The 22,503-nt window shown below is 53.5% G+C and overlaps 1 protein-coding gene across 29 annotated transcripts in view; it reads right to left on the bottom strand.

Moving 5' to 3' along the window:
* The window catches only part of MAD1L1 (mitotic arrest deficient 1 like 1), a 415,821-nt gene that overhangs the window by 113,745 nt on the left and 279,573 nt on the right, over nucleotides 1–22,503 (bottom strand). For all 29 annotated transcript variants that reach the window (XR_013531716.1, XR_013531730.1, XR_013531734.1 and 26 more), the window contains one exon: nucleotides 16,432–16,522. Coding sequence is in view for 26 of the 29 variants with exons in the window: in XM_035289591.3 (XP_035145482.1) it covers nucleotides 16,432–16,522 (91 nt within the window). In the remaining 3 variants the exon portion in view is untranslated. The remainder of the gene's footprint in view (nucleotides 1–16,431; nucleotides 16,523–22,503) is intronic.

The raw sequence follows: 22,503 nt of genomic DNA, 5'->3' as shown, positions 1-22,503 counted from the left end.
CCTAGAGGTGGCACGGGAGGGGCAGACTGGGCACCACCCACCTTCTCATGCCCCACTGTGACTCTGGCCTGGGCTCTTGACCTCCGTGGGTTTGTTCCTGCCATCCTTTCCTTCTTCCCTCTGTCTAACCACCCACACACCTGTCTGTCCATCTGATATGATATTGAAGCCTGGATGACCTCAGCACAGCTGTGAACACAGTGGTGGAGCCGCCATTCAGAGCGGGAGCAGCTGGCATCCCAGGGAGGGGCCTCCTGGGCCACACTCAACAAGCAAAGGGAACATTCCTGGCCTATCCAAAAGGATGCTACGTCTGAGCCCCTGGGGCCTGGGACCTCTGCTCTGAGACGGGACTGTGCCCCAAGACAGCTGGGGTAACAGCCAAACTTCCAGGCTGCTGCTGTGACCACAGGCTGGGGTGGTGCAGGGAGTCCGGCCCACTGTTCCATGCCTGGGAGCCCACGTGCCACATATTTTGGCAGGCACTAAAAGTGCAGGGGTAATGACAACCCTGCGCTGAGGCCCATCTCCAGGACAGCCAAGTGTTGGGACAGGAAGACAGCCCTGTGTCCTATACAAATAGCACCACTCCTCTGCCTGCCCCACCATGAGGAACCATTAAAATACATGGGCAGCAAAGAAGCATGGCAAGAAACTAGGCGGGATCTAGGTTACCAGGAAATGTCCCATGTCTCGGAACAGAAGACTTTGCACTGTCTGGACCAGAGACACCCAGGGCCAATCTGCACATTTGGTACAAGCCCAGGACCCTGCAGGCCTCCGTGAAGAACCGACAAGCTGATTCCAAAACTCACACGAAACTGCAGGGGCTCAGAACAGACACCGCAGGCTTGAAAGGGGGGAACGTGGGAGGAAGACTTGTGTCTCCTGATCTTAAAACTTACTACAAAGCCATGGTGATCAAGATGGTGTGGAGTGGGTATCAGGACTGAGGCACAGATCAAGAACGGAGTGGAGAGACCATGCTGAGTGCTTCTGAGAAAGACTGTCCCATAGGGAAAAATAGTCTTTTCAACAAATGGGCTGGAACAATGGGCTGCCGCATGCAAAAGAATGAAGCTGGGCCCCACCTCCGAGCATAAAGAAAAACTAAGAAACAATGGATCACACTTAAGAGTCCAACTGTAAAACCTGTAGAGGAAAACAGAGGGGATTCTCATAACCTCCTAACCTTGGATTTCACAAAGGATTCTTAGCCAAAAGCACAAAGAACAAAAGAAAAAAAAATAAGTAAACTGGATCTCATCCAAACTAAGAACAACCGTGCTTCAAAGGACACCACTGAGATGCAAAGACAAGCCACAGAACAGGAGAAAATGTCTGCACATCTATACCCAAAGAACCTACACCTGAACACTCTCAGAGCTAAATTTAAAAAACCTAAATGACCCAACGTTACAACGGGCAAGGCATCTGAAGTGAGACTTCTATGAGGTCAATAAACACATGAACAGCTGCTCAGCACCGTCCGGCATCCAGAGACAGAAGGTGAAATCACAATGAGATATCACTTGGCACCGGCCAGGATGGCTGGAATGTCAGGTGGTGAACAACACGTTGGTGAGGATGGGGGAAATGGGAAACCATGTGCTTGGCCACCTGAGGGAATGGGGAGGGTGCAGCCGCCCTGGAGAACAGTCTGGCAGTTCCTCCAATGATGAAACAGTTACCACGGGACCCAGCAGACCCACTCCCAGGCAGAACCCCGAGAGAACTGCACACACATCCACACAGACTTGTACGTGAATGTTCAGAGCAGCTGTGTTCACAACAGCCGTAAAGAGGAAACCACCCAAATTCCCATTAGCTGATGACTGGATACATAAGATGTGGCTGTGCAGACAGTGGGACATTTCAGCCACCAGCAGGAACACACCACCCACGCCTACGACTGACCACATGGGTGAACCTCGAACACTAGGAGTGAGAAAAGCCAATCACAAAGGCCACGGGACTCCCTTCCTAGGAAATGCTTGGAATAGGTGAACCCACAGAGGCAGGCAATAGCAGACTGGTTGCTGAAGGTTTTGGGGTACAGGAGACAGCAGAGTGGTGGGTAACTAAAGGGTTCGGGCTTCCCTGGGAGGGATCAAATGTTCTGTGATGAAGGGTGGCAATGGCTGCACGTAGCTATGGACATAAGCCATGGAACGGCCCACTTGGAAGAGACGAGATACAGGACTGTACGTCGCATTTCAATAAAGCTGTCAGAAACGGTGGGCGGGGAGTGAGAAAGAGAAAGAAGCATGGATACTCTGCTAGAGACTACTGGGCTGAAACTAGCCTCTTCCTTGCATGTTCTGTGATTTCAGCTTCAAGGGCAGCTCTCCAAATGGGAGGACAAGGGCTGACGAAGTCCCCGTGAGTCAGGCAACTGGCTGGCCTGGCCTTGGTCCCTGTAAGTGCACCCCCTGTAAGTGCATAGTGCAGTGGCCACCAAGGGAGCTGGGAACAGAGGGAGACAGGCATGGACAGCCCCTCACCTGGGCCATCGGCCCCTGGGAGTGGAGAGTAGACACCTGAGAACTTCCACCTCTCCCTGCAGAGCAGGGAAGCAGCACAGTGCCTTGGCGCCCACTCAGCAGGGGCCCAGCAGAGGCCGGCTGCTGTTGCTGGCAGGATACCCCATCAGCCTAAACACTCATCTCAGTAAGCGTCCTCCCCACCAGAAGGCCAGCTCCACGGAGACAGGGACTGCTGTCCACCCCCACATTGCCAGTACTGACAACTATCCTGGCACAGGGTCCATGTGGGAGATGTGTTTGCTGAATGAATGGATGACAATTATTAACACTTACTAAACTAGGATGTGCTCCTGTGGGCTTAAAACCAGATTGCTAGAGTGGTTAAAGTAATGCATGAAGAGCCAGCAGGTGTGGGGAAAGGGCTTGGACCCTTCTCCTCCAAGTTCCTGGAGAGGCCCCCTCTTACTTCCTGGGTCGCAGCTGCACCCTGGGAACAGCAGAGGGTGTGCGAGAGGTGCTGCTGCTGCTGCTGGATCCCTTGACCCATAACCACGGAGATGAAGGGAAGAAGGGTGAAGGCAGTGGCCATCTGCAGACACACCATGGGGTGCCAGGCTCGGCCAGTGCTCTGCAAGCTCTGTTTCATTTATTCTGCTGCTTTCCGGAGGAGAATGCAGTCGTGCAGCACTCATGTAACCCCTCGGAGGTGCAGGGAAGGTGGTGGTGCTGGGCTACAGACCAGGGTTAGGGCTCTGCATGGCGTGGCTGTGGCTGGGGGCATCAAGGGGTTCAGAGCATGGCCTGAGAAGTCTGGAGGCAAAGGGGAGGGGCCACCAGGGCAGGTGGTCCAGGGGGCAGCCCAGATGGGGCACAGGCCAGTGCAGCATCAAGATCCTCCTACTCAAAGACCCAAGCACTTCCCACCACGGACACACCAAGCCCAGAGAAAGGGTAAGAGGGTTCTGCACCAGGGCCAGGAGTCAGTGGACATGGGGTGGGTTCTGCAGCCCGGGTGCAAGGTCACTTCCTCTCAGGCCTCAGCTGTCCACCTGCTCAAGAGCCACACCTGCCCTCTGTGTGTTCCAGCAGGACATCTCCCGCTCACAGAACCCACTTCCAGCTGTCAGCCCAGGAGGTCAGTGTGAGGCTCCAGACACAGGGAGAAGCCCCTCCAGTGCTGCTCCAGCACTGCGTACCCACCCACCTAGGGTGCTGAGCACAGTTCATGCCAGCAAGCAGGAGCGCCATCAGGGGCTGGCACCGCTCAACTCAAGCAGATGGGAGATCGAGCAACCTCGCTGGAATCCGCTGTTAAGATGACAGCTTCCAGGAAGAAAGGGGAAAAATGGCTATAATCTTCTGCTAAAATTTGTTGCCTTGTTTGATTCACAGCTGAGAAAACTGTTGAGACACTGACGAGAATCTCAAAAGGAAAAGTTTGGAGACTTCCTTTGATGCGATGGTGCAATCATCGACTCAACAAAAATCTTTCACTTGTAGAGCAAGCAGGCGCTCTGGTGCTGTTAACCAGCAGTTAAACAGAAGAGCCGTCCAGCGGGTGCAGCAGTAGAATGTTGGGAATGCCTCCGACCACTTGCAGGCCTAATGTCTGTCCAAGGTTCCCTCCAGGCCAGGCCTAGGGCCCACCTGCAGACACAGAGGTCCTGGAAGGGTCTGCACAGGGAGAGACAAGGCCCAGAGAGGGTGCAGGTGCTCCAGGGCTGCCATGCAAGCCCACACCTGTGCCCCTGGGAGGCCTTGGCCATCTCCCTCTGTGTTACGGGGACTGTCTGCAGCCGAGTCCTGCAGGAAGAGGCTGGCACTGGCTCCATCTCTGTTCCCGCCATGAGTAACTGCCCCTAACTTGCTGACAGTTCTCTGTCCTCTCTGGGCCTCGGTTTCCCATCTGTGAGGGTGAGTGTGGTGAGTTTCACATTCAAAGACCTTCCTTCCAGCCACAATGCTCATAAGGGCCGGAGCGGAGGGCAGGAAAGCCATGAGCCCAAGCCCCAGTGAGTGCAGGACCAGGTTCCATGGAACCTCAGCTGCCCTAGGCAAAGGAAGTGGCTTCTAAGGGGCCCTGCCTACAAGGTCCGTGCCAGGGAGCAGACTGCCCCCAGCAAAGCCTAGGCAGCACTTGGGGAGGAAGGCGCCTGTCCCTCTGTGCCTGACGTGCATGCTGAGAGCAGAGAAAACGTTGGAAGGAAGCAGCGACGAGAGGGGAATGGAAAACACAGTTAAATAACCACCAGTCCTCATGCATATTTATAGATCGCCTGGCCTCAAAACTCAATCAATACCTCTCCCGGCTCAAAGAAATGGCTTGGGGAGGAGAGCAAGGGAGCTTGGGCTGTCCCTGCTGGGCTGGGGAAGGGCAGAGCCAAACCTACCAACAGGCGGAAGTCCAGCCTTCTCATCTCCTGCTCGTGGTTTTGCCCACAGCATACGGCTAGTTTGTGGGACCTGCCTCTGTAACAAGCTCAGGCGGAGGTAACACCTCCCAGTCCTGCCCTCTGCAGCTGCCTGACTTTGGGCAACTCACTCAGGGCTGGCATCAGGGCTGAGTGCACCTGTACGTGCCTGTCACTGAGTGGGCCTGAATGTGCCTGTGGCTGGGTACACCTGAATGTGCCAGTGGTGGGGTGCGCCTGTACATGCCTGTGGGGCTGGGTGCACCTGTACACGCCTGTCACTGAGTGGGCCTGAATATGTCTGTCACTGAGTGTGCCTACACACACCTGTCATTAAGTGCACCTGTACGTGCCTGTGGCTGGGTGTGCCTGTACATGCCTGTGGCTGAGTGTGCCTGAACACTCCTGTGGCTGGGTGGGCCTGTACACGCCTGTGGCTGAGTGCACCCGTACACACCTGTGGCTGAGTGTACCTGTACACACCTGTGGCTGAATATGCCTGAACACGCCTGTGGCTGAGTGTGCCTGTACAAGCCTGTCGATGAGTGGGCCCAAACATGCCTGTAGCTGAGTACACCCGAACATGCCTGTGGCTGAATGTGTCTGTCTGTACACGCCTGTGGCTGAGTGGGCCTGAATATGCCTGTGGCTGAGTGCACCCGTACACACCTGTTGCTTGTTGCTGAGTGTGCCCGTATATACCTGTCGCTGAGTGCACCTATACACGCCTGTTGCTGAGGGGCCTGCAGGGCTGTGTCCCACCTTTTCCAGAAAGCAACTCCCAGACAGGCAGAAGCACATGAACAGGAGAGGGCAGCAAATGGAGAAACTGAGGCCCAAGGAGGACGGAGGCCACCTGCTGCCTGTGACCAGTCCCTGGGAGCAGTGGGAGGATGATAACTGGATGAGGGTAGGACAGGACCCTAAGGAGTTCCTCTTCTGTAAAGCTGAGTGCTCCACTGTGGGGAGCAGGTGTCTCGTGCCTAGTCTGCCCCTTGTATACAGAAGCTGCATAGGGAAGCCGCACGGGGAAAGGCCCTGGTGGAGCCCCAGCAGCCCCTCCAGCACATGCCACACAACCAGGCTTCACCAGAAGCAGAAACTCCCCACTGCCAAGGTGTCCATGGCACAGCCACCCTGGGAGTGAGCCCACCCCTCCCTGAGCCATGGGCCTCAGAGAAGGCCCCCTGACCCCCATCCACCCCTGCGGCCATGTGCTGCCTAGCCTTTGTTCAGGGTCCTGCCCAGGGACTAAGCGAGGGTTTACCAGGGCCTAAGGGAGAGGCCACAGCTTCCCCCAACAGGATGCTCCCTGTGAGTCGGCACGTCTGCCAAATCAGTGGAGCCTGGACATCAGAGGGCGCCAAGGCCACTGCATAGCTCCAGGGCTGGCCTTCCCAGCAGAGGCCCTACATGGCAGCTCCATGTGCAGGGCCAGGGGAGGAGGGAGCTGAAGAGGGGTCATGCCTGTCCCGGTTCCAGCAAGGGTCAGAGGCTTCTCCCATGACACCCCTGATTAACAGCCTCTGTAGTTTCGTGGCAGGGAAAGGGCAGGTGACCTGCAGGGGTCAGGGAGGTCAGCATGTCAGAGTCTCCACTAGTCAGCAGGCAGGGACAGCATCCCCTTCCTAATCCGTCCAAGGTTGAGACTGGATGGCCCTGGGCCAAACTCCTGGCCTCCAGGGCTGTGCCAGTGGCAAGGGAGGAGATGGTCCTGATGGCACCCAGCAAGACATCTGCCCAGCCTACCTGGAGCAGTCCCTGAACAGAGACAAGACACACAGCTCCAGAGGGAGACCGAGGCTGGACACCTGTATAACACAGGGGGCTGGGTCTGACATACACACAGGATCCAGGAGGAAGGATAGATAGCTGCTACCCCAGGACACCATGTGGAGCTTCCCTGGCCCTGCCCGTAAGGGACCAGCCCAGCTGGGGCAATATTGCCTTGCTCCTTGAGGCTCCAGGGCAGCTCTCTGAGGAGGGTCCCAGGGCATGGCCCCTGGAGCCAGTGCTCTGTGCTCCAGAGCATGTGCACATGTAGTGGCTTGCTCTCTGAGCCTGGATCTGCTATCTGTAGAGTGGTGGCGATGGTAACCTGCCAAGTCTATGGAAAGGTCAAGCGGGTTCATAGATGTGCTTGTGGTCTCAGGCTGTAAGGAGCTCTGCCGGGCACACAAGCATTGCCCAGGGGGACTCAGGGAGTAAAACCAGAGACGTGGGTGTCCTCCCTCTGCTGCCACATGCGCCTGACTCTCGGTCCCTCTTGGAACTCCACCCTTGTCTGAGGACCCAAATCCTTCTCAAGATGTCCCTGAGAACTGGGGAGTATCTGGTAAACCAGGCCATAGGCAGGTTCCAGGTACAAACCCAGTTCCTTGTGAGAGAAGCAAAGTGCCTCCCCCTCCCCAGAGTTCGGTTGAGCCAAGGCAGCAGGGAGGGGCCTCTTCCCCACCCTCAGGAGAGCCACAGCCACTTTCAGCCTCCTCTCAAACCTGACAGGCACTGGCATGGCCTTGTGCTTCCCTTCTCCTCCTATAAAAAGCTGCTCTCACCCATCTTCCCTACAGATATGCCCGGGAACCAAAAGGACATCAGTCCCTCAGACACAGCACCTGCAGCAGTGGCTGTTTGGGGACACCTCCATCACCAAGAGCCAAGAGCCAGGGCCAAGAGCCGCAGGCACTGGCACTGTGGAGCGCCTGCAGGCAGGGCCATGGCCCTTGCTTCCCAGAGGAGGCCCTGGGTCTCCAAGAGGCTGCGGACATGCTCAGGGATATCAGCTTTGGGGGAACCTGGACCCCCAGGTAGTGCCTCTGAGTTTGGTTTTCTACCCCAAGTGCACCACAAGGCTTCCATCCAAGTGGCAGCAGCAGGGACAGGCTGAAGGAGACTGAGATGCTCAACAGCAGGTCCCTGAGCACGTCTCTACCTCGGGGGACAGCAGAGACCACTGGGCGATCTCTGTACACACAGGACAAGGTCCCTCAGGCTATGCGTGCATGCCCATACCTGCCCAGGCAGCAGATGCAAGGGTCTGGCAGAGCCCATGCTGGGTCCCAGTTCCACCAGCCACAGCTGCAAGACTCTGGGCCAAGTCCCTAGAACCCCAACCTCAGTCTCATGTCGCCCAGAGGGGAGGTGGTCACCATATGGTGGGGGGGTGAGAGTTTGGGCACACTCACACCACCCGATTGTCCGTCCACCTGGTGGCTCTGCCACCCTCCTGCACGTTCCACACTGACTTGAGGCCCGAATGCCCTCATTAAAGCTCCCCTGACCTTAGGCCTCATCAGCAGATGAAGGACTCTCAGTACAGCCAATTACCCAGTGCTGGTAATCACTTGCTAACTTCCACCCAAGTCCTTCAGAAGGTGATCTGCTGCTGAGAGAGGCTTGTAAACAATTTGGAGGGAATTGTCAGGAAGCGTTGGATGACAGTGACCTAGGCTGAGGTCTGGCTCTAAGCTCCAGACCCTATTCCACATAGGAGCCTCTCAATGTCTGCCCCTAGCTGTGGCTCCTCCCCTGCACCCAGGGCCTTTGCCACCCTCTGCTGACTCTTCAAGCAGCTCTAGGCCCACAAAGGGAGGGTGCTCTGGCAGGGCCTCTGGCAAAACTCAGTGTGGGAGAGCAGCATACGTGGGCAAGTGGGAAATGAGTGGGCAGAACCTAGTAACCACCATAGTGGGTCCTGGCTCTGCCACCCATGCTCCTTGATCAGCTCACAGCCCATAGCCTGCCCCACTGGCAGACCAGGCATCTCCCTGAGCTCCTGCCATAGCAGTGTGGTCAGTGCATGGGCCACCTGCTGGCTACCCACCCTGGGCACGAAGCCTATGCTTCTCGGAAGGAGGCGGGGGTGGGGGTGGGAGAGGAACTGCATTGCCCTGGTCCTGCTGCAAGCAAGGTTCCTCTTCCTTCTTTTCCTAGGAACTATGGGCTTCAGCTGGAAGGCTACTCCACTGGCCTGCCCAGCGAGGGAAGTGGGTCCCTGCCGGACCAGCAGATCAACAGGAGCTCTGGGCAGCCCCCAATATCCCAATCTCCCCACTACAGAGTGCAAACAACAGCCGGTGCCTAAACCACCCGGCCTGTGGCTGTACGAGAACCCTCAGGAGGCCTCAGGGGCTCAGGCAGCAGGTGCAGAACCAGCTGGTGGATGACGGGCCTGAGGAGAGTGGGAGTGCCCGAAGGACCAAGGCCATGTGAGGGCAGGGCAGGGCAGGGTAGGGCTGCAGTAGCCACCTGAGCACTCTGCTCCTCACGTCCGGGGTCTGACTCACTCCAGGAGGTCCTAACAAGCTGCTTGTTCTCACTGGCCAAATGCACATGACAGGAAGTTGACCATCATAACCATTTTAAGTGCACAGCTCACTGGCACACTCCCGGTGTGGTGCAGCCATCCCCACAGCTTCCTGAGAGCTTCCTCACCTCTCCAGAGTAAAACCCACATCCATTACACGCTGACTTCCCGTTCCCCTGCCCCAGCCTCAGCCCCCAGCACCTGCCTTTCCACCTCCTGCCTCTATGAATCTGATGACTCTAGGGGCATCGTATAGGTGGAATCCTTCTGTGACTGGCGGTTTCACCCAGCCCAGTGTCCTCAGCCGCACTGCAGCAGGTGTCAGGACATCCTTCCTCCTCAAGGCTGCGTCATACTCTGCCCTACCGAAGGACCACGCTGTGCGTATCCACTTGTTTGCCCACAGACAACTGGGGTGCACCTGGGGTGCACTCACCTCCGGGCCACCATGAGCGAGGCTGTTGTGAACGTGGTGTGCAAGTATCCGTGAGCCCCTGCTTTTGGTTCTTCTGGGGATATACGCAGAAGGGGACTTGGGGGTCTCTGTGGTGAAACAAAGCCACTCTTCCAACCACGACCTCACCATGGCAAGGCACTGCCAAGCCCCTACTGGAGACAGTTCTTCTAGAATCTTGTCCTTAGTCCGCAAACTCCCATGACAGGAATTACGTGAGTGATCACACCTTCCTTTCTCCTCAGGCTGCAGGAAGCTCAGATTAAAACAGAAGGCCAACTTCACCAGCAACCTCAGCCCTCGTGCTCAAAACACTCGTGCCGTTTCTCATACGTGGCAACGGCTGCCAGGAATGTGTGGAGCAGTGACATCTCACATAAAGGAAATGAACGTGATCACAGAAAACACTAGGATGCTGCTCAGAGGACTGCGGCCAACTCAGCCTCCTCGGCGGCCTGGGCTGCAGTGGGCGCTTCTCCTGTCCTTCCACTAGCCACAGGAGGAGACTAAGAGCCCTTGTTCCCACCAGGACCTAACATGGATCCCTGGGGCCCCGTGCCACAGACCTGCTTCCTTTCACTGAAGGAAAGCACCTCATTGTCTGAACCATTAGCTCACTGTACGTCTCCCACAGAACATGGCCCCATGAACATCAGGGCTGTGTTCCAGCTTAGAGCAGTGCCTGGCACAGAGGAGGTGTGTGAAGGTGGCTCATGCACCAGAGGGCTGGGCTGGTGGGCATGGAGTCCCACAGGCCCCACAGAGATGTCCTCCCACGATCCTGCCTCCCAGGAAAAGCCCAGCTCCTTCACCTCACAAAGGAGGCCTTCAGGGCCCAGAGAGGAGCACCTCCGGAGGCCAGCAGGTAATGCCAGACCCGTTGTCCTGGTCCAGAGGCCACACTCTCGGTACAACATGGTAGAACATTCAGGAGAAGGAGCCAAACACAGAGAATGAAGGTCCCACAGATGAGCCACATGTATCACTAGGAGTCATCCAGCGAGCGGGAGAGGCCAGACCTGAGGAGGTTGGCTTACAGCACCCTCCGGGAGGCCCCGGGACAGGAACAGGGACGCCGCCCCAGCCCACTACACCTGGGCATGGATGCTGGCACAAAGCGGGTAGCTATGGCTCCAGGATGGGATGCAGCCCTGGATGCAGGGTTGGTGGCTTCAGGGTTCCAGGGGTCTGGGGACCATGAGGATCAAATCTTGGGGAGAGGGTGAGGAGGTCTGAGAAGGGGTGACGGGCCCACCCTGCCCTGCTCCCAGGCATGTGAGCCATGGCACCGCCTGCCTGCTGGTATAGACAGAAGCAGGACAGTTTCCACACGCTTCGAGCTTCTGCTATCAGGGAACCCGGCAATCTTCTACCCACTCCTTTCCAAAACAGATGCACTTATTTTAAATGCCGCCGGGCTCTTGTCTGGTCTCTCTCCTGAGCAACACTTGGGGCACTGAGATTAGCCCCAACCACAGACCCCACCCAGGAGCCCGCTGGAGAGAAGCAGGCAGGTGGGGCAGGGAGGGAGCTGTGCTGGGGCGGGGGGTGCTCCATCAGTCCTGACCACCAACCTGCCTGAATAAGCACCATGATGAGGCCACAATGAGAAACGGCTGGAGCATGGGCTCAGAACCCAAAGATGAATTCTATTTAATTACACGCACACTGAGGCATTTAGAGGAAGTGTGCAGATGTCTGCAATTTACTTAAAGCACATCAGAAGAATAAAATGGTGCAGTGGCTGGGCGAGGGATAAAGAGATGTTGGGAAGCCCCACAGTGGAGCATCCATGGTGGAATCTTGGTGGTGGGTGAACAGGCACTCACTGCAAACTTTTTAGCTTCACAATATATCTTTAAATGTTCATAATAAACTGCTGAAAAACACCCTGAGTCTGAACGCTGCACTCCTGTCCCTGTGACATGGGGGCCCCCATACGGCACGGGCACCGGCCCACGCCACACACTTCATGCACAGAAGCTGGTGGCTACCAGCTGGAACTGTCAGGTGGTGATGCACCCACCCAGCCAGGAGGTCGGTGTCCTACCCAGTGTGGCCTCCATTGGATGTGCCCCTCTCTACCTGGCCCTGACCACCTCCCTGCGTGTCCTCCCTCGGCTCAGTGCCCTCCATCCTCGGACGTGGCCCATCAGAACCACAGGTGTGGAAAACATGCCCATGTCATGGAGGTGAGGACAATGGTATTATGATTGATAACAAGAATGGCAGCCACACAGGCCAGGCTCACCAGGTACGTGCCCGGCCCTCCAGGAGCCATCACTTGAGATCTCCAAAGACAGCCTGCAGGAAAGACCCGTGCCCTCCACATCCTGGGGAACACGCCGAGGCCAGGCTGCAGCCGGTGGGAGACAGAGTCATGGCCAACCCCAGGCTGTGGGGCCCAAGCTGACAAGGCCCAGCGCCCCCACTATAAGGTGGGGCATGAGCGTGCAGCCGGGAGCCGGATGAGAACAAAGGTGCTGAGGCCCCAGCTCCTTGGTTCTAGGCCCACGGAAAAGCACAGGGGTGCATTCCGGGGGTGGGGGCAGGGGTGGGGCGGGAGGCCACAGCCGCAGGTGGGGTCAAGGACTGTGCCATCCATCTGTCCCAACTCCTGTGGCTGCACCAATAGCCACAGAGCTCCCTCTGCCACCCTATCTGGAGTTCCATGGGGTCTGCCCACTTTCTGTCTTCACTTGAGAACACAGCAACATATTCAAGCCTCATTCTGCCTCCCAAGAATGGAGCATCTGAGCTCCTTCATGCACAGGCTCCCTGTGGGCCTCACTTTCTAGACTGGATGGGAGGGCTTGCAGCAAAAGAGGCCCCACCCACCCGCTTCCAGCCCCTTCAGCAACACGAGGGCGCACACAGTTGGCCCTACAGAGTGTTAGACAGCTCTGGGATCTTAGGGAGATCCAGAAAGGCCGGCGCCACAGTGGGGCCCAATGATGGCCCTCCCAGGCCTCATCTCCCAGCCTCAGCACCACGGGAGGGCAGTGGCCAGTTCTAAGGGGTAACTGGAATTGCCATTTCTCACCAACCAGCTGTGAACTAATTACATAAAGTTCTAACTAGCTAGTAACTAATAACTAGTCGAGCCCCTCTCCAAGAATATGTTCCCAATTAATCAGACTGCAGCTGACTGTAATCAATCTTCCTTGAAGCGGTCCAACGTGAAGACTTCTCCAGAGGGAGTGGGAGCAGAGAGAGGAGAGGGCATCCATCTACACAGGGGATGCAGTGGTGGCAGCTGGCTCCTGCTAACATGGCTCCCAAGCACTCTTCAGGGCTGGCTGCTGCCAGGAGCCACCCTGCAGGCAGCCCATCTTCCTATTGGGAGCAGTGGGTCCCAGGCCTGTGCAGCAGGCCTGTGTGGCTCTCACAAGCGGCCAGTGGAAAGACACGAGGGCCCAGGCCAGCACCCCAGGATGGGCCCCCCGCACTCCACCACAGCTGCCTAAAGGCCTGAGGTGTCCAGGTTCAGGGATGGAGGTAAAGGGGCGAGGCTCTGCCCTTGGTGATGGGAGAAGCAGGAAGGGCCACAATGGGTGTCAGTGTCTATACAGCAGCCACTGTTTGCCAAGTGTGTGCTAAAGTCAAGGCCTTTGATCTCCCCAGCACCCCCAACGGGGACATCATGCCCCCAGCTTTATAAAGGAAGCTGTGGGTGCTGAGATGGGCTTCCTTTATAAAAACCAACATGCCCAAGACTGCCAGGAAGGAGAGATGGGAATCCTGCCCAGGGCTGTGACTTGATATTGGCCCCACCCGAGCCTGGGCAGATGGACTGGTGGCATCTGTCTCCATGTATGAAAACTGCCTTCAGACCCACTTCAAACAGTGTCTGGGCCAGCTCCCTGAACCAGGTGGGAACTCCTGCCCCTCCACTCAGCCAGGACCAGTCACAGTGTCACAGCTTCCGCCAACTTCCTGCATGGGCTCAGGTCTGCACCTGAACTGACAGAAGAACTGGGGGAGGCTCTGGCATCTGGGTCAGATACTTCCCTTATGCCAGGATGACCCACACTGCCTGGGCAGCCAGCTCTGCCATTGGGGTGCAAACCCCAAGTGGCCTGAACAGCTGTGGCTCACACTACAACCACCTGCAGCTGGCATGTGGATGGGGGCCACTCAGGGCTGGGGGAGCAGACCTGTGGCCACAGGGCAGGGGGGCCTTGGAGACAAGGCCCAAGTGTGACAGCTGGGCCATGAGGATGCAGAGGCTGAGAAAAGCAGGGATGGGGTGGGTCAGGCTAGATGCATAGGGAGAAACAAGCTCAGAGATGACAGTCCTGGCTTCAGATCTCAACTCTCTCCTCTGGCCAGCTGCCCTGGACCAAACCCCTGACCTGGGAGTAGATGTTTCCTCACCAGGGACATGGGGTTGCCCCATCCGTGTCTAGAGGACATACAGCTGGGTCTGGAGTGCAGCGATGGCACAGAGTGCAGGCTTGGGGCCCTGTTTGCCACAAAGATGGCTCAAAGGAACTGGATTCAGGCCCCCACAACCTGTCCCCCAGGCACAGAGTGCAGGTTCGGGGCCCTGCCTGCCATGGAGATGGTTCCACGGGAAGTGGATCACCTCAGGTGATCTGCCCACCTTGGCCTCCCAAAGTGCTGGGATTATAGGTGTGAGCCACCACGCCCAGCCAAAAGTAAGACTTTTAATGACGGTCCTGCAAGATCTGGTGTCTGATGGGCAAGCACACCCAGCATGGTCACAACAAGCAGTTTATCCCCTAGTGCACAGGTCCCTCCCCCGGTTCCTCATAGGCTGGGTACTATGGTGGTCACCATCTTCCCGAATGTTGCCTATTGGTTGTTGGGTAGAAGCTTTAGGTGTTTTCTTTAGGGTTGTCCTGCTGCATTTTGTTGCAGCCCACAGTGCACTGCAATCCTAGTCTCCTCAGGAGCTCTTCAGGTATTGACTTGTGACCTAAGTCACTGGGCAGGCTGATAAGAACAGACAAGGCGAGGTATTTGGCAGGCTAGTAAACTTTCATCTTAGACTAAACTTCTTTGGTTTGGGTGAGGGCAAGTAAGGTGGGTGGGGGGAAAGTGGGAGAAGAGGGGAGTGGGAGGCAACAAGCAGGCATCAGTGATCTAAGCAGGAGCCTAGTACATTCTGTTTCTTCTGTATTTTGCTGGCCTAAGCTGGTTCAAGGCATTTTGTCTTGGAAATGGACCATTGTATACATTATTCCCTTCAGTTGTGCAGCCCTGGGCATCCAGAGCCACCACAGGGCCTATGCGGCCTCACCTTCCCCAGTGCCACCCTGGACATCCCCCCACCAGGGGTGAAATCGCAGCAGGGGTCAGAGGCGGTGGCAGCTACAGGGCTGTCTAGAAGTTTCCAAAATTCTACAAGCCAAACCCCAGTGGCTTCCCTGCCTCACTGCTCTGAGCTTGTTTCTCACACGCTATCCAGGCACAGTCGTACCTGTTGCACTAACCCAGGGAGGAATAGCTCCTGAATCCTGGGCTAGGCTTGAGGTCACTATATCATAGCATAAACATCTGCTTCCCCAGGACCACCAGGCCCAGCCCTGTCCTCTCCCCACATGGCCATGCTGGCCCAGTGTGGCACTCGTGCTCCACATGGACAACACCATGCCTCAGCTCTGAGCAACTTCAGGACATGTGGCCAATACTATGCCTAGGCTCTGAGCAGCTTCAGGACATGCCTGGGAGCAGGGCCCCCACCCCTCCAAGGCCATAGGGAGGGTCACAGGTGACACTGCCAGCCCCACTCCTTGTGCCAAACCTGCAGTGCACACCAGCCCTTGGCATCTCCCACCAGATGTCCCACCCAAAATCTCCCACAGAGGAGTGCTCCACTAGCGAGCTCCCAAGCACACGTCGTCCACACAGGATGGGGATGATGGCCAGGTTCCATCAGGTGTTCACCAGGTGTCGGCACAGTGCTCACCCACACCCCTCACCTCATTCACGCCTCAACTAGCTCCAAGGGCCACTGAGGATGCCTTGGGGAGATGGCCAGAGGCTGGAGCAGGAAAGCCACAAGTGGTGCCTGTGGTGAGGCCTAGACCCCAATCAGCCGGCAACATGGGCACCAAGGAGCCAGGGTTCAGGCTCTGCTCGACCCAACAGCCAGAGAGACATTCAGCAGCTCTGAGGCAGTGCCTCTGGTGGGCGGGCAGCAGCCTCATGACCCCTACCTGTACACCATGGCCCAATTAAAACAAGATGACAGGTCCTAGGCTGAGGAAAGGCCAGCACAGCTCAGAGCTGTCCACCACCACAGATACCACTTCTCTAATCACCAGGAACTAGTCATAAAAAGTAGATTTGATCTGCCTCTAAGAGGTGCCAAGAAAAAAAATCAATGGCTCGTCCAAAACGCGTTAACCTCGCACCCAAGGGCTTCTTGCCACGCAGCAACTCAGACAGGAGGATGAAACCCAAAGAGAAAGGACGACAAAAAAGAACACAAACAGCAGTCCAGCTCACCATGGCAAATCCTGGGACGGGCATAGTGCAAGCCCACCCAGAACCTGCTCCACTGACCAGGCGTGTGGGTGGTGCAGGATGGAGAGCAGCTCAGAGGGGGCCAGTGCAGGCCTGTCAGCAGCATGGCCTCCCCACCAGGCAAGGGGGTGCCCACAAGAGGGAGGAGAGCCCAGAGAGTTCAGACAGATGAGTTAGAAAACAGGTGTTCTGTGGCGGCAGGAACCACGGGCTTTCATGTTGGACAGAGCACTATGAGGCCCCAGGCGGCACCTCCCCCAGAGGCTGCCCCGCCCTCACCTGCAGCGTGAGGCGCTCCAGCTGCGCCTCTAGCATCCTCTTTTCCTCCTCCAGCCGACTCCGCTCACCCTCCAGCTCCTCAACCTTCAACCTGCAACGAGAGTGAAATGGTGACCAGATGTCTGTGGTCACCCATGCTGGGAAGTCCCACCCTCTGGGTGATAAGGAGGTGAAAGGTTAGGAGGCCCAGCTATAACGCTTTATTTCTAAATACATGTCTGTGAAGCTCTCAGAGTCCAGCGATGACATCAAGAGAAAACTAGAAAATGTCACAAGTACAGGATGCGGGAGTCCATGGCAGCCCCTGCTCAGCTGGACAAGCCTGTGCTAAGAAAGTCTCAATCGACCACACCTTGGCTGGAAGCACAAAGAGAACCAGCCCAAGGCAGTATGCCTGGAAGTCAGTGTGTCCCTGAGCCACTCCCAGAGGGTGACATGATGGCAGAGTGCAGGGGACACCACTGAGGTACATGAAAGCAACCTCAGAATGTCTTCAGAAATGAGGAAAAGACAGGAAAAAACTTCTACTGCGGGGTGTGGAAGGAGCTGGTGATGGGGAACCATAGAGGCACAATTCAGATGAGAAACAAAAGCAGGCTTTGGGGTGACCCACAGAGTTCCCTTCTCCTCTGTGGCACAGAATGCAAAACGAGGCTCCACAACCAGAATGGGGCCAGTTTTAGTTCACAGTAAGAAGCTGTCTAGTTTTGTCTTCATTTCTAAATCTAGTATTTTGAATGGAAAACATATTCATCTGGTTTAAAAATCATAAAGTCTGTCAAGGTCCATAGTGATGGAAAGATCACTTGACTCTGCACGGAGACAGGAATGGGGACAACTATTCCAGTCTGAGAACTGCCCCAGGGTGCCCCAGCATACCACAACAGCAAGACCCAAGGAAACTAAACTCTTTCCAAGAAACCTAACTGCATCTCTGAAAAAAGATCAAGAAGATTTATACAAATACAAAAATGTCTAGAACACAACAAGCTAAAATTCACAATGCCTGCCATCCAATCAAAGATTACCAGACATTTAAAGCAGCAAGAGAACATGGCCAGTAATGAAGAGAATAACCAATCAACAAACACCTGCCAAGAACAGCACAGACAGCAACACTGGCAAACGGGGACATTAAGACAGTTGTTAAAACTACTGGAAAAAAATGGAACAGTTAAGTGCAGACGTGGAAGAGACACATGAAGTAGAAGCTACAACGTCTCAGATAAACAGGCTGTATGGGATTAATGACAGATTAGAATCTACAATAGGAAAGTTCAGTGTCCTTGAGGGAACAGCAATTGAAACAATCAAAAACAAAACACAGAGGCTGGGCGAGGTGGCTCATGCCTGTAATCCCAGCACTTTGGGAGGCTAAGGCAGGTGGATTGCTTGAGGCCAGGAGTCAAAATCAACATGGCCAACATGGCTTAACCCCTTCTCTACTAAAAATAATTAGCCAGGCATGGTCATGCAGCCCTGTAATCCCAGCTCCTCAGGAGGCCAAGGCGTAAAAATCACTTGAACCCAGGAGGTGGAGGTTGCAGTGAGCCAAGATCGTGCTATTGCACTCCAGCCTGGGCAACAGAGCGAGGCTCTGTCTCAAAAATAAGCAAACAAACACAGCATGCCTGTAATCCTAGCTACTGGGGAGGCTGAGGCAGGAGAATTGCTTGAATCTGGGAAATGGAGACTGTGGTGAGCCAAGATTGTGCTATTGCACTCCAGCCTGGGAGACAGACCAAAACTCCCTCTCAAAAAAAAAAAGAATAAATAAAATGTATGACAACACTATAGGATAAAAATCAACATGACGGCTGTTAGGTGATTATCCTATATGTGAGAAGGTGAGGTATCACTTGAAGGCAGGCTGTGATCAGCTAAAGATGTGTACTAGAGAACATACAGCAATCTCTAAAATAACAAAGACTTACAGCTAGGACACCAATTAAGGAAATAAAACATTGGCCGGGCACAGTGGCTCATGCCTGTAACCTAAGCACTTTGGAGGCCAAGGCGGGCAGATCACCTGAGGTCAGGAGTTCAACACCAGCCTGACCAACATAGTGAAACCCCATCTTTATAAAATAATAATAAAAAAAAGAAATAAAACATAATCAGAAAAACACCAAAACAGATTGAAAAAAGATAAAAAAAAAAAAACAGGATAAAGGGAATAACAAGAGGCAGATGAGTAGATAACAGTAAAATGACAAGATCAAAACTAATCATATCAATAATTAAATTAAATGTAAGTAGCCTAACCAGCACAATTAAAAGGCAGACACTCAACCTGGATTAAACAGCAACACCCAGTTAGACACCGCTGACAATAACACACTTTAAATACAAAGATGCAAAAAGGCAGAACATGCCATCACTAAGAAAACCAGCAAGAGAAAGCTGGAGAGGTGACCAATATTGACAACAGTACATTTCAGAGCACACACTATTACCAAGAAGGTACCTTATAATGATAAAGAGATCCATTCATCAAAGGAAAATAATAATCCTACGCATGTGTGTACTAATAAACGAGCTGCAAAAGAAATGAAGCCAAACCAGCCAGAACTGCCAGGAGAAACAGACGGGTCTACAATTATAATTGGAGACCTTGACATCGATCTCTCAACTTGATCGATCAACTTGTTCTGTCAACTGACAGAACAACAAGCAAAAAGTCAGGAGGAGAAGGACCACATGATCAGCCAACTTGACCTAATTCACCTGGATAAATACTTTCACTCTAAGAGCAGAAGGCCCCTTCTTTTCAGGAGCACTTGAACTAACTATGTACTAAGACCACTTCATACTAAACCATAAAAGAAAGCTCAGATTATTTAGGAATTTCATAATTCTAACTTTGTTATAGGACCATAATGGAATTGAACTAGAAATCAGCACCAAAAAGTCATCTGAAAAATATCACTTACAAAAGCAACCAACACCATGAAATTACATAGAGATGGAATGGAACAGGCCAAGAAAACCTGCAAATGACAAGCTCAGAGCACTGTAGAGAGAGATCCAGGGCAACCTCCATACAGGGAGATAGATATGCCTTGTTCACAAGCTGGGAGACTCAGCGGTTTTGGGAATGCACTTCTCACCCAAATTAATCCACAGAATCAGCAACCTCAGTCAAAATCCCACAGGCCTCTTTATACAAACTGGCAAGCCGATTCTAAAATTCATATGGAGACGTAATGGACCTAGAAGAGAGAAAATACATTGACAATGGAAAGGGAGGGGCTGCCTCATTTCACCAATTATGTTAAAGCTGCAGGTAATCACAACAGTGCAGTGCTGGATAAACTGGAAGACAGACAGACCAACGAGACAGAACAAAGTCCAGAATCAGATGCAGAAACACACCAATTTTTGAAAAACATACGAAGGCAATTCAGTGTAGAAAGGGTAGTCTCTTCAACAAATGGTTCTGGAACAACTGGGTGTTCATGGGGGAAATAAAGAATAAAAATCCTGTACAATGAAAAAAATCCTGCTCAATCGTGAACCAAAAGTTATGAAGTTACTAAAAGAAAATAGAGGAGGCCAGGCACAGTGGCTCACGCCTGTAACCCCAGCACTTTGGGAGGCCGAGGCGGATGGATCACGAGGACAAGAGATCAAGACCATCCTGGTCAACATGGTGAAACCCCAGCTCTACTAAAAATACAAAAAATTAGCTGGGCATGGTAGCGTGTGCCTGTAATCCCAGCTACTCAGGAGGCTGAGGCAGGAGAATGGCCTGAACCCAGGAGGCGGAGGTTGCGGTGACCTGAGATTGCGCCATTGCACTCCAGCCTGGGTAAACAAGAGCGAAACTCCGTCTCAAAAAAAAAGAAAAGAAAAGAAAATAGAGGAGAAAATCTTTGTGAATTTGGGACAGCCAAAGATTTCTTAGCTACGATACCTGATCTGGTTTGGCGGTGTCCTCACCCAAATCTCATCTTGAATTGTAGCTCCCATAATTCTCAGGTGTTGTGGGAGGGACCCACTGGGAGATAACTAAATCATGGGAGCGGTGTCCCCCATATTGTTTTTGTGGTAGTAAGTCTCATGAGATCTGATTTTATATGTGTTTCCCCTATTGCTTGGCTCTCATTCTCTCATCTGCCATCACGTAAGATGTGCCTTTTGCATTCTGCCATGATTGTGAGGCCTCTTCAGCCATGTGGAACTGAGTCCATTAAACCTCTTTTTCTTTATAAATTACCCAGTCTCAGGTATGTCTTTATCAGCAGCGTGAAAACAGACTAATACCCAAAGCATCACATAAAACAGAAAAATTTGAAAAATTGGACTTTATCATAAAAAGCTTCTCTTCAAAACACCTGGTGAAGAGAATGAAAAGATAAGACACAGATTGGGAGAAAACATTTGGAAAGCAAATAATCTGATAAAGGCCTTATATCCAGAACATATAAAGAACTCTCCCAAACTCAACAATAAAAAAAATAATCAGATTTTAAAATGCACAAAAAAACAGGTGCATTACCAAAGAAGGTCTACGGATGACAAGTGAGTTGAATGAAAAGATACTCAATGTCATTAGTCATTTGTAGGGGGGAAAAAAAGGCCACAGTGAAACACGACTGCAAACCTTTTAGAAGGTCTAAATAAAAACTTTTTAAAAATTAGCCAGGTATGGTGACATGCACCTGTAGTCCTGGCTACTCAGGAGGCTGAGGTGGGAGGATCATTTGGAGCTCAGGAGTAAGAGGGTACAGGGAGCTATGATCCCACCACTGCACTTCAGCCTGGGTGACAGAGCAACACCCTGTCTCTAAAAGGAATGTTTGGGCCGGGCATGGTGGCTCAAGCCTGTAATCCCAGCACTTTGGGAGGCCGAGGCAGGTGGATCACGAGGTCAAGAGATCAAGACCATCCTGGTCAACATGGTGAAACCCCGTTTCTACTAAAAATACAAAAAATTAGCTGGGCATAGTGGCGCGTGCCTGTAATCCCAGCTACTCAGGAGGCTGAGACAGGAGAATTGCCTGAACCCAGGAGGTGAAGGTTGTGGTGAGCTGAGATTGCACCATTGCACTCCAGCCTGGGTGACAAGAGCGAAACTCTGTCTCAAAAAAAAAAAAGGAATGTTTGGCTGGGTACGGTGGCTCACTCCTGTAATCCTAGCACTTTGGGAGGCTGAGGCGGATGGATCACAAGGTCAGGAGCTCAAGACCAGTCTGGCCAAGATACAAAATAAATTAGCCAGGCATGGTGGTGGGCACCTGTAATCCCAACTACTTGGGAGGCTGAGGCAGAGAACTTCTTGAACCTGGGAGGCAGAGGCTGCACTGGGCGGAGATCGTGCCACTGCACTCCAGCCTCGGCGACAGAGCGAGACTCTGTCTCAAACAGAAAAAGTTAAAAAACTAATAATAAAGGGACTAAGTAAAAAGACTATGCCACATGCTGGTGAGGAGAAGCTGCACCTCAACCACTCAGGAAGATGGGCAACCTTGGAACACATGACACATGCAACCACCAGCCACTACACACTGGGTGTTTACTCAAGAGAAAATGAAGATTTCCACATGGGACTTTATTTATGATATACAGCAATTTCATTCAGAATAGCCAAAACCCAGGAAAAACTCCAAGTGTCCATCACAAGGGAACGTATAAACTGTGGTGTCTCCATATGACAGAACACAACTCAGCAGTGAAGATGACGCAGCTGTGTGCCAAGTGATCTCTCCCAAAACCAGCCATGCTGCATGAAAGGGGCAAAAAGACAGAGAGCATGCGCTCTAGGATCGACACCATTCCTGGAAGACCTGATGACCACCTGCCATCTACAGTGACTCAAAGCGAGTTAGAGGGCGGTAGGGGGTGGGGAGAGGAAGCAGGGAGGAGGGATTCCTATCAAGCAAGAGGGGTCTTGAATGTGAATGTGATAAGGGCTCCACAGGGGTGTGTGTGTGTGTGTGTGTGTGCGCGCGCGCGTGCGCGAATTTATCACACTGTACTTTACATCTGCGCAGTTTATTAAACACCAGTTATAACCTCAAGAAAGCTGTAAAAACTGTACTGTAGTGAATGACCTCTGACAACTGCTTC

Source organism: Callithrix jacchus, chromosome 2 (genome assembly GCF_049354715.1).
Source record: "Callithrix jacchus isolate 240 chromosome 2, calJac240_pri, whole genome shotgun sequence".
In the NCBI taxonomy this organism is placed as follows: Eukaryota; Metazoa; Chordata; class Mammalia; order Primates; family Cebidae; genus Callithrix; species Callithrix jacchus.
Note: the sequence above shows the minus strand (reverse complement) of the source record. Positions and strands in the feature narration are given on the sequence as shown.